Here is a 12,063-nt window from a genome sequence, read left to right as displayed (position 1 = left end):
CCCTGGGTGCGGCAGGAGGCTGGATGCTTCTCCCCCAGGCTTTTCACACATAGATTCGCTCTTAGGCTTCAGAATGCAAGTACAGTGGCCACCTTCTGGAAACCCTCAAGGTCAGAGCATCCTTCCACCTTCCAAGTAGCATAAGTGATAGGAGATAGAAGGTCCAGCCCTCTTTTTAATCTGCATCTGCTTAGATGCTTGTAGGTAGAGCTTGGGATCTCCCAGATCACCAAGCAGCCCATTTAGGGTAAAATTAGCTAAGCATTCTGGATGTACTCAGGTATCATTTCTTGTGTTTTTTTCTGGCCAGTTTGAATGAATGTCATGCTCTCATTTTAAATTGTTATTTTACCCCCTTTCTCCTCTGGCTTCCCATTTAGTACTCGGTCACATCCCTCAAGACCATCCCAGAACTGTGCCGAAGATGTGATTCACAGAACGAAGACAGATCAGGTAGGTTTCACCTCTCACCTCTCCTCCTTATCCTGGCTCTCAGAGTGTGGGAGCTGCTCCCCGCCCATTGTTTGCTCTGGCTTTCTGTTTTCATTTTTTTTATGGCTTCTCCACCCTAGATGCTAGGTCCTCCTCCAAACGCTGACAGGACAGGGAGGCCCTGATGAGGACACGGCTGTATACAAATAAGTGTAGGCGATCGTCTCGACAGCCCAAACCACAGTGTTCGCAGCAATTTACTGAAAACCCAACAACCATTGGTGACAAAACATAATGATGCAGGCGCCAATGAAAAAATGTTGGATGCATTTGCTACCCATATGGCCAGGCAGCCTGGGGGATGGTGCTTGGCCAAAGTCTGAAACCCTATCAGGGATGCGACATGATAGAATCTGCAATAAGGCATACTGTAACAGTTAAGATTAAAGCAAAGCTTTGGAGTTTAATAGTGCAAACTAAACAGAGAATTATGGCAGATAGATGAAAACCAGCTGTTTGACCTTTTCTCCTTGCATAGCCCACCACCCCCGACCAAAGAGTACGTTCAGGTTTGTTTTCCCCTCTGTAAATCAAATTAAACTTCCTCCTTTTCTCTCTCTGATGGGCAAACATGAAAATAAGAAAGGATATCGATGGGAATGATACCATAGCATCAAATTAGGAAATGATGTTTATTATTTTTCCAAGTAATTACTCTAAGGCATCACCATTAACCTTGCCAAAGCCGACTTCCTCGGATAGTAACTAGAGTCCTGAGAACCATGGGTGATGGAAGGCTTAAGATAATCCTTGAATTATGTGTATTACACTTAAAATAAATAGATGGTTCTTACCTATGCAGCTACTAGATTTCCAAGACTTTCTCACTGAAGGGACTTATACAAAGCTAATTTCCTTTTCTCTTGGCCTGTTTGTTTTCTTTTGACATTTTGCTTAGATGAGACAGGGAAAATAATTAGTCTTTCTAGGTTTGTTTATCTCTGTGTTGGTGTGAGTGTGTGTGTGTGTGAAAGTAATGCTTCAATCTTTGGGTCAGAAACATCATAGAAGATGGTTTTAAAGTTCAAATAAAACTTTTCATTTACCTTCAACTTTTAAAAAATATTTTTTTATTTCAAACATACTCAAGTTTCTATCCGGTTTAACAGAGGCTTTGGCCACAAGGCTTATCTCGGTGTGTGTCCTTAAAAGGCATCACTGGGGTCCCGCCAAAATATAAGATGGCTCTGTCTTTTGGTTTTGTTCCATCCACCAAAAGGGTGGATTACAAACAAATATTTGGTAATACGCAGTTACAATCGGCCCGAGTTTACACGTTTCCCGCACTCCACCGCAAATCTATATGAACCGAGTTAAAGACGGCTCCCGCGGAGTACGCGCAATTCACGCGAGCCGACTTAACTCGTTTCCCGCACTCCAAGTGGCATCACTGGGGTCCTGGACGGTGTTGCTAAGTGGTTAGAGAGCATTGTCTCACAGTCCGGTCAAGAGCACATCTCGCGGTTGCAGGTTCAATTCCCAGTCCTAGTCTGGGCAGGCGCTGGAGGCAACCAGTCGATGTGTCTCTCTCATAGCAATATTTTTTTCTCTCTCTCTCTGTCTGTCTCCCTCCCCAAACCCCCACTTCCTTCCACTCTCTAAAGATCAATGGAAAACATATCTTCCAGTGAGGATTTTTTTAAAAGCATCGCTGGGTTCTGAGTTGAACTTCTTTGACCACAGTGGACAGGCCGCCAGCCTCTGAGTCAAACGACCTGGTTCAAGTTAGCATTCAGCCTTTTATCAGCTATCCGACCCTGAGCCTATGACTAATTGATCTATAAAATAAAAAAGAGACTTGTTCTGCCAATGTTACCAGACTATTATTGGGATCAAAATTATGTAATATATCTGAAGGTACTTTGTAGATACAATATTTTCTTTTTTCATTAATTGGGGTTGGGGATTAAGGGAGAAAAAAAGAATAGCAAACACTTCAGTATTGCTTCATGTGTGTGCTTAGGTATGGTTGTAAGCACTTGACTAACATTAGCTCAATTACGCATAAAATCCCTGTGAGTTAAGCACTAAGTTGTTTGTATTATATAGATGGCCAAACTGAGACACAGAACAGAGAAGTTAAATATCTTGCCTAGAGTCATACAGCATTGGAGTTACAAACCCCAGAATACAGACTCTGCCTCTAGAGTCTGTATAGTACCTCTCAAATAGTGGGACTTAGTGGCATTCATTTAATTTTAGAATATTATCCTTTTAAAACTTTAAATATCAGCATTCCCCGTTCATCGATTAAGTGGTGAATTTCTTTTCTCTGTTAAATCTCTGCTCTTGCTTACCAAGTTAAGTAACTTAACTGAAGCTTTTAAAAATAATTTTTCCTGGTACTTGTTAATTCCATTTCTCTAGGTCATGTGACTTCTAGCCACTTCCACAATAGGTGATGTTAGACATTTCTTCTCTGGTTGAGAAGGAGGCTAGGTTCAAGTTCAGTAGCTTTGAAACTTCACCCAGAGCGAAGACCCAGTGCTCAAGATAATCAGAAATAATCAGACCTGATAGGAAATAGATAGGGGAAAAACTCTCATGTAATCACATGTACAATCCAATTTGATAGCCATTTTGCGGCTGGCGAACCACTTTCTAATAGAGAATGGGCCTAGAAAAAGAAACAGGTGAAAATACCCGCCTCTCCATAGCATTGTGTAGAATGGTCTGTGGGCTCGTTTGAAAGAAATCTCAACGTAGCAAAGTTTTCACAGCCCATGTCAGAAAGAAGTGAGGCATTCTCCATGAGTTCCACGGGCATACCCACCTCCCGCAGCCCTCCAGACTTTCTGTCAGACACTGCTCCGGGGTGCTTGCAAATTTCCTTCTTTATGGTGGTTTTCCCAACAGATGGCAACAGAAAGCACATTGGCTTCTGAGAAGAGTTCACACCTTTCTTCTGGCTGGGGCACCCTCTGCGGAAACTTTTCCCTAAACCTCCTGGCACTTAGAATTCACTCCACCTGATAAAGACATCTCTCTTTTCCTTTCTAAAGTTTGTTAAGCACTTTCTTCTTTGTGTAGGTTGTCAAATGTTAACGTCCAGCCCTGTATTAACAGGTTCTGACCAGATGGTCTTGGATCCATTTGTTCTTTTATTTATTCTTCAGCAAATAGTGGTTAAGTGTTCTCTGTCCTGGGCACTGAGGACACAATAACAACAAGATGTAGACAAGACCTCACACTCTAGCAGGAGCTTACATTCTAAGGCAAGCATGTCAAACTCAAAGGCTAACATGGGCCAAATAAACGAGGCCTGCGGCCTGTGGGCTGCGAGTTCGACATGCTTGTTCCAAGGGGTAACAGACAAAGGGCAAGCAAATGAGGAACTAAGCCAGATCATTTCAGAGAGTGATAGGAGGTGACTTAAACCATGTGATAGAGTAATTGTAGGATTCGTGGAGAGGGGGAGGGGAGGGGGGGCGGTCAGGCAGTGTTAGAAGGGCCCAGCCACATCGAAACCAGTGAAGAACACTGAAGGCAGAGGAATGAGCGAGTGCAGAGTCCCTGAGCCAGCAAAGAGCTTCCCATGTGCGAGGGAGAGAAAGAAAACCTATGTGGCTGCAGCATGATGCTCAGAGTGAGGACAAGGTCAGGGTCGGGCTCTATAGGGCCCCGTCCATCACACGTGTGGAGTTCAGATTTATGCCAGGTACTGGGAAGAGCGCCATTAGCAGGGTACAATTTTTGTAAAACCCTGTTACCTGGAAAGAGGCCTCAGCACATAGGATCATAACTCTCAAGGGAAGAAGGAACCCTAAAAATCATCTAGTCTGAGAGAGAGAGAGTGCAAGTGAGATTGCCAGTAATAAAGCAAATGGGTAAAATGTTGACAATTGATGAATGTAGATAAAAGGTATACTGTGTTCTTTGTACTATTATTTTTTCAACTCTTCTATAAATGTACTTACAGTGAAAATTTTAATTATTTACAAATAAGTTTTGTAAAAGGAAAGAAATTCATATAGTCCTAAGTCCATCAGATCTTTGAAGGTGATCCTTACTGTCCCTCCCAGGGGGTCATCCAGCCTGTACTTCATCACCTTGGTGACACAGAGCTCACAGCCTCATGAGTCTGCCCACCCATAAAGGTTCATTTTTTAAAAATTATAGCTAATAATTTATTGGAATGACATTGGTTGATAAAATTATATAGGTTTCAAGTGTACAGTTGTATAATACATCATCTGTATGGTTCATTGTGTGTTTACCACCCAAAGGTAAAGAGAGTCAAATATATGGCGACAGAAGGTTAATATTTTAGTTCAGCCAAAATCAGTCTCTCTCAAATCTTCATCCCTTAATCCCGGTTCTTGCTTTGGAATAATAGATAAGGACACTCCTCCTGGGCAAAGGTGCCACTAAGTGGAGATGGCAGTCATTCTCAGTCTTGTCTTCTTCAGGTTAAAATTTTTCTCCATGGTTTTCAGTGTATCCTGTTCATTCTTCTTGCACTCTCATGGATGACTGTGGTTTATCAGCATCCTTCCTAAAAGTGCAGCACCAGAACTGAACCCGTGGTTTCTCCATGCATGGTCTGATCAGAACCAGTCAGCCCCACAGATCAACCCCCTGGACTTACCATCACCTTTAGCCTTCCCAAGTGGGCTGCAAAGGCAAGACGCATGCCAGTCTTTTCTGTCTGTTTTTCAAGTGTTCTGAGAGGAGCAGGCATGTCAGCTGAGCCTAGTTGGTGGCCATTGGAAGCCACTCTGTGAGACATGTACCCCAGGACTCACTCCACTTCATCCCTGGTCCCTGGGTCAGGTCCATGGTGGGATTTGAGAAAGGCAGATGACAGAGTGTTGTCAGAGTGTTATAGTGTCTCTGTAACTTTAACTAGCTCACCGATGCCCAACCGGTCTGCCCTGGAAGTGCCCCTCCTCTGGCCAAAGGCTTTGATTCCTGTAGAAATCTATATTCTCCCTTGGCATTAATATTTTAAATTGTTCTTCATCAACTACACGGCACTAGGACTGGGTTTCAAACTGTGTGAGAAATGAAGTTTTGAAAAGAAGTGTGAAGGTAGTGGAGATACCACAAGATGGTGGAATGGAGGTAAAGAAAGAGGAGTTAGATGCGTGAGAACAAATTCTGCCTCTTCTTGGAGCTGCTCAGGTGCTATTGACAGTTGCCAGTTGTTTCTTAGGGCTGTAATGTACCAGGCATGTTGCCAGGTCCTCGGTAAATAGCTTATTTGTCCTCAAAACAGTTCTCTGAGGGAAGACCATTATTATGCCCATTTTATTGGTGTGGAACCTGAGGCTCACAGAGGGTAGTTAATTTGGCCATAGTTCTAGAGCCTAGCAAGTTCATCTGAAACCATGTCTGCTGAGCCACTGTGAAGTTGAGGCAACTGAAGAGTAATTTTAGCCCAAGGAACCTTGTATGGCTAGTGTTATGGGACAAGAGTTAGCAGTGTGGAAGTTGCATGTGAAAAAATTTGCACCTCTAAAAGAAAGTTTTCTATGAAATGTTCGCATGTATTCTCTGCTTAATCCCTGCTACTCACGAAGGAGAAGAGGACAACACGAAACAGTGGGTGTTAACTCTGTTGTGTGGTTTTGCCAAATGAGGACTAAAAAGACTCATGTTGACATAATGGTATTCAAATCAAACATATTCAGTTACATTGACTTTGAAAGAAATTAGACATTCAAATGCACATGTTTTTCAATTCATTAACTGTCTGTGATTCTTCAAAATGTGTGTCTGCTGAGCTTATTGTATCATTTTCATATGAAAGAAGGAAGATAAATATTAATTTAGCTTTGCATCTGAGTACTTAGATGAGCTAAGGTTACAGAATCCGGTTATGGAACAGTAATAAATGGCTTTGGGATGTGTTTGAGAAAAGATTCTGAAAGAACATACCCCCATTATACTTCACTTGGATGACAATGAGTAAGGGGCACAATGCTTTTTAAACTTGGTATCCGGTAAAAGTCATTTTGGATGTGTGTTTAACAGCATTACAAATTTGCTGTATTTTTAGTCCCTGTGCATGTACATTTTGTGACAAATTCTGGACTTTAGAAAACATAGAGTGTTCTAAAATGTCGAAGGCTTTCAGCCAGCACCAAAGATAGTAAGTTGCCATGAAATTTATCCTTTCAATGCTGCTGTGACGTAGCTGATGATTCTAAGCATATAAACCTCCTGTTTTCAATTTTATTAAGTTTCAGTATTGAAAGCATGAAATGGAAGGTTCGCATGACAGTTTAAATTGAAAATCCTGCTGATTGGTCCATTTCACATGATGTAATATAAAATAGACTCCAAAGAATAAGGAAACACAGTTTCTAACATCTCAATCAAGAAAACGAACACTCCAATCTAATGCAGTAAAGAATCTAACATTTATGACATAACTCTCAGTTTATTTAACCCCAGTAAAAATTTACATACAGTAAAACATCTCCATGAGAATGTTAGTCAAATAACGCAATTCTTTTTATTTTTCTTGAGCAAAATTATTATACTTTATCTGTTTGAAAAGTTATTAATAATGTGATGTTGGTTTAAGATCAATTTTCTCTCATAGACTAAGTAAAATCTCTTTGGGGTAATTTTGTTCATTATAGTATCTCCAGTGCTCGGCACTGGTGCTAAACACATATATATTGAGGTACGGCTGGATGAATGACTGCATGAAGAGGTGAAAGGAAGCCTTGCTTCTTTGCGTTTTGTATTAGAATTGAGGAAAGGGACATACCTTCTCTTCATTTGGCTTTACACCTTGATCCTTTAGTTATCTCTCCTTTTAGCTACACCATCAATGTATTTCTCTGTATGGGTCATTACCATCATACAAACAACACTCTGATTATCTCCAGTCTTAAAATACCAAGCAAACAGTACTCCTTTTAGTGGCTTCCACCTGATTCTTTGCTGCTTCCCCTCCTCCCACCCCCTGATTTACAGCCAACCTGCTTTAAAAAGATAAGGGAGCCTCCATCTCTAGTCTTCCACCTCCCACTCACCCTAAGTATCTACAGGAAGCATATCAAACTCAAAGGCTAACACAGGCCAAATAAACAAGGTTTAAATTTATGTGGGCAGCAAAAAAACAAAAGCTTCAATTTTCATAGAAACGTGGGTTTATTTCGATAGAGACATGCTGACTACAAAGGGCTGAAATAAATGAGTAATCATTAACATAAAATAATAGAACATTTTAATAAAATTAATATTTTTTCTTGAACGTTAGCTTACCAGACACTGAATAACCACAAATTAATAAGCGTAATGCAAATAAACCTATTTTTCTTGTTTTCCAAAAGTGAAATATTTCCTGTTGTGCACACCAAACAAGTCAGTCCAAAACTAATGACATGGCAGTCGGCTGCTAAAATATTCGCTGCTAGTATTAGTGGAGAGAAATGGTGCGCCTGCATGTAAGGCACGTAAGGGAAATGAATGCAGCACAATTATAGTAATCAGTCAGTGAATGTTGTAGTTCATTATTAATAATTATGTATAACAGGATATTGTAAAAATTAAGTTACAAAATTTTTATTAAAACGTTTCTTACATACCATTATATTGGCTGGGCTGCAAAAATATTCATTGTGATGCGGCCCGCAGGCCACAAGTTTGACATGCTTGATCTACAGAATGACTTGCACCTCCCTAGCAATGGTCACCACTTCCAGGTTGTCAAACCCATTGACACTGATATTCTCATCTTTCTTGGCCTCTTCATATTATTTGAGACTTGGTTATGCCTTTATGGAAACATGTAAAGTAGATCATTTTGCTTCTCTGTGAAATCCCCCCAGGGATACTGCATTTCAGTTAAAATATAAACCAAACTCTTTGTTGTGGTCAATAAAACACCCAAATGAGCTGGCCCCTGACAACCTCCTTGACTGCAATTCAGCCTGGTTCACCCTGCTCTAGCTATAAGAACTTTGAAAAAAACAGCCAGATTCTCTCTTGCTTTAGCCATTTGAAATGTGCTTCCTTTCACCCAGATCTTTGCAGAATTATCTTTCCTCTTGTATTTTCCCCCAGATCCTCACATGATCAGCTTCTCAGTCCCTTGGTTTTAGCTTAAATGTCGCCTCCATAATGACACATCTTAGCCATTCTCTAATCCAGTACACTGCTTGTCTCTCTCAGAGCACTTTGCATTTTCTCATTCCTTATCCCTCTGTATACTTGCTTTGCTGGTTGGTTCTGCCTTTAGGCGGGGACTTTGTCTATTTCATTCACCTCTGCATCCCTAAAGCCATGTCCAGGGAAAGCATTCAATAAATGTTTGTTGAATGAATAAACCCCTAAGAGTATTTTAGCATTCTGCCAATTACTTGAACACCTCTGAACAAGCTTTATAACATTTTTGTATCTCTAGCTTACATTAGATAGAGATTGCCACCTCTACCCAATTGAAGGAATTGGCAGCTGAGAGAATAGATTCTCAGTGATAAGGGGACTCTAAATTTAGGCTGATACCCTAAAGATAAAAAGCAGGGAAATTCTTCTACTCATTTGTTTCTAAGAAAAATTATTTTTAAAAACCATTTTTTCTAATTTTGCTCCCACACAGAAACTTCACAGTCAGTGGTTGCCAAAATCTAGGCAGAGAGCACAGTTTGGGGTTTAGGTTAAAATGAATACGAAATGAGTACTACCGGGTTTTGCCACTGGTTTCTGGAATCTACTTGCCTACGTCTGACCCAGAAAAAATGTAAATTGAACGTTTAGGAAATAATTTTCATTAAGGCGGTCCTTAATGAAGCTGCAGTGTTATGGAGAGAAGTTGGAGTCAGGGAACCTCAGTCCTGGTTGAGAAGTAAGCGTGCTCTGTAATTTTCCACATAACACTTAAAATTCCCTGGATCCTCATTAATTGTCAAATAAGAATACATGAGAACTGCTCATCCATTCTCCAGAGTTCTTGTAAAAACTTAGATGGCTTTATAGAAATATATTGTATTAGCAATTCTAAAGTGTTAAATGGAGGACATTTTAGAATTCCAATTAAGAAATGCCATTTTGAGGGAGTATTAAACTACACATTGTCTTTTTCCACTGGTTATGCTGGTGACTGAGAAGTACACACTGAACTGCACCAGGAGCTGGAGGAGAGTGGCTCCACTGCGCATGTATCCTGGGACTAGCCTCTGTCTGCTCTTGGCTTCTCTCAGCTGCACCTGCCCTGCTCTCTCTGGAGCCTTGTAACTGAGAACTCTGGCCCAGGCAGGAGCTCGGTGCGCCTGCCAAGAGGAAGAGAAGGCTGCAGGCCAGTGCTGGTTCTTCCTCCCATTTCTCCTCCCCCTTAACGTGCATCCATCTCAAAATGGGACCAGCATCACAGACTGACCTCTTTGTTTCTCATGTAATTCATTTAACTTTTAGCCCTCCCCCCGCCCAAAAAATAAACACAGTAGGAAAACCATGAAGATGTACCCCCTTTTCTTTCTCTTCTTGATTTCTACAACTATATTTCTAATGTGGATATATAACTCTATATTTAGAAGCAAAAGAACCAGCCATCAGTTTGGGATGGGGAGTAGAAGGGAGAGGGAGAGATTCTCCATACTCCCTCCATCCCCCTCCCCTCCCCAACACACACACACACACACACTCCTCTCCATCTGCCTCTTGCTCTCTGACAAAGGAGCTGTAACTTGCTGTTCTTTGTCTTGAACTTGAGATCAACACTGTAAAACATCGCCACCTTCAGTTAGAACTGGTAAGTGTGTTTCTGCACTTTCCACAAACCAACTGAGCTTGCTAACACTTTGCAGAAAACACACTGAGCAAGTTCTCCCATTTCTACACTTCTCTGCTTGATGTCTCTTGATGTGTATCTCTCTTCAATTCAGCACAAAGAGGGAATGGAGAAAGGGAGGGAGGAGAGGGGAAGGGAAGGGAGAGGAGGGGAGAGTAAAAGGGAGGGGAGGGGAGGGGAAGGGAGAGGAGGAAGGAAGGGAGGGAGGGAGGGAGGGAGGGAGGGAGGAAGGAAGGAAGGAAGGAAGGAAGGAAGGAAGGAAGGAAGGAAGGAAGGAAGGAAGGAAGGAAGGAAAGAAATCCACTTAAGAGGTTTTGCTAATGTCAAAGTGAAGGTCAGCATATTTTTTAGATGACAGAATAACTCTGAAACCATCTTTGTTATTCTATGTGAACTGTACTTTTGAAGTCCAAAGGTTTAAAGTTGTCTAAATATTGAGTCTGATTTCATGATAGAACATGCTGTTTTGGTGAAGAAGTATTATTTCTACCCAGGGTAGTAGGAGCTTGAGTATGCCTATGAGTATTCACAGACCAAAGAAATGGGTGCAGGTGGGGTGCAAAGTTAAATGAGCAGGTCTCGACAATTCTGGGCAGAACTGGGAGAAGTGATATGTGAATCCGATACTTGCAGCAGCTGCTTGTAAAAGTTAGGAAATTTAGAACCAAATCATGAATCTTTTCCAATAGTATTTTAATATCTTATTATGAATAAACCATTGATTGGTATGTTTGTAAACACAGTATTATAGTCCTCTGTACTTTCCCTGCAGCCTCGCAGTACTCTCAGTAATGGTCTGTGGCATCAGGGAAAGGGATGAGCAAGCAACACCGTGGGAACGTTCCAGACACGCATTCATCATGCCCAACATCATGGCCTGAACACAATTCTCCTAAGCTAAGGCAACCCTTTCTTGGATCAGGTTACATCTAGGACGATACAGAAGAGCATTCAGCAAACAGTTCTCACTCAGACTCCATACCCCTCCTCCTATTGTCATGAGATGGTATAAGTCACCCATCACCACTTCTAGAGCCTGAGGTGTTTGCAATAAGTGGGATCACTGGAGATTCCTGTTTTTGTTGGGTTAAGGAAACTCATGACATTAGCATTGGCACCCCTCATCTTTCAGAACATCCCTCCCTTGGGTGTATAAATGGAAGAAGTGGAATGCTGGAGAACTTAAAAGGTATGCTCTTGAAAGTGCCTGGGATGGCAGTAGTTATAGATGTGAAGTGTCCTGTTATGTACATTTAAGGCAATTGCAGTTAAAAGTGACCATTTTGTTGCGAGGAATATAGAATTCATGAAATCTTAAACAATAAACAGTAGGGAAACACCATTTTATCCTAAAGGCATACCCCCTTTCTTTCTCTTCTTGATATCCAAAGTTCAGATTTCCTAATCTGAACGTACAATTCCATATTTAGAAGTAAAGTAAACAGGGCTTTGGGGAGCCAGCATTGACGTTCAGTCTTGAAAATTGGATCCACCGTTGCAATAGCAAACTGTACATTATCTTCCTAAGAAAATACTAATTTATCAGTCCCAAGAGCCAAAGAATTGTTCTGTGTCAGCAATCAGGTTAGCCTCATAATTATAAATTTGTAAGGATCTGTTGAAAGGCATGGAATTATAGTGTTTCATAGTGAATCACTCAGAGTAAAGAGCCCTGTTATTTGTAGACATTCCATACAGTCACAGAAATTTAGAGGTGGCTCAGGTCTTAGCAATCATGTCGTCTAACCCCTTTATTTTACAGATGAAGAAATCGAGACTTAGAACTTGTAGGAAATATATGGAAATGTTTCCATATGCAGTGCATC

The 12,063-nt window shown here is 41.2% G+C and overlaps 1 protein-coding gene across 1 annotated transcript in view; it reads left to right on the top strand.

Moving 5' to 3' along the window:
- The window catches only part of SNCAIP (synuclein alpha interacting protein), a 66,954-nt gene that overhangs the window by 13,695 nt on the left and 41,196 nt on the right, over nt 1-12,063 (top strand). The window contains exon 2 of the mRNA XM_023744013.1: nt 381-453. Within this exon, the coding sequence (XP_023599781.1) occupies nt 381-453 (73 nt within the window). The remainder of the gene's footprint in view (nt 1-380; nt 454-12,063) is intronic.

This window comes from Myotis lucifugus, unplaced genomic scaffold, assembly GCF_000147115.1.
Source record: "Myotis lucifugus unplaced genomic scaffold, Myoluc2.0 scaffold_0, whole genome shotgun sequence".
Taxonomy (NCBI): domain Eukaryota; kingdom Metazoa; phylum Chordata; class Mammalia; order Chiroptera; family Vespertilionidae; genus Myotis; species Myotis lucifugus.
The sequence above is the reverse complement of the archived record's forward strand: the minus strand, read 5'-3'. Positions and strand labels throughout refer to the sequence as shown.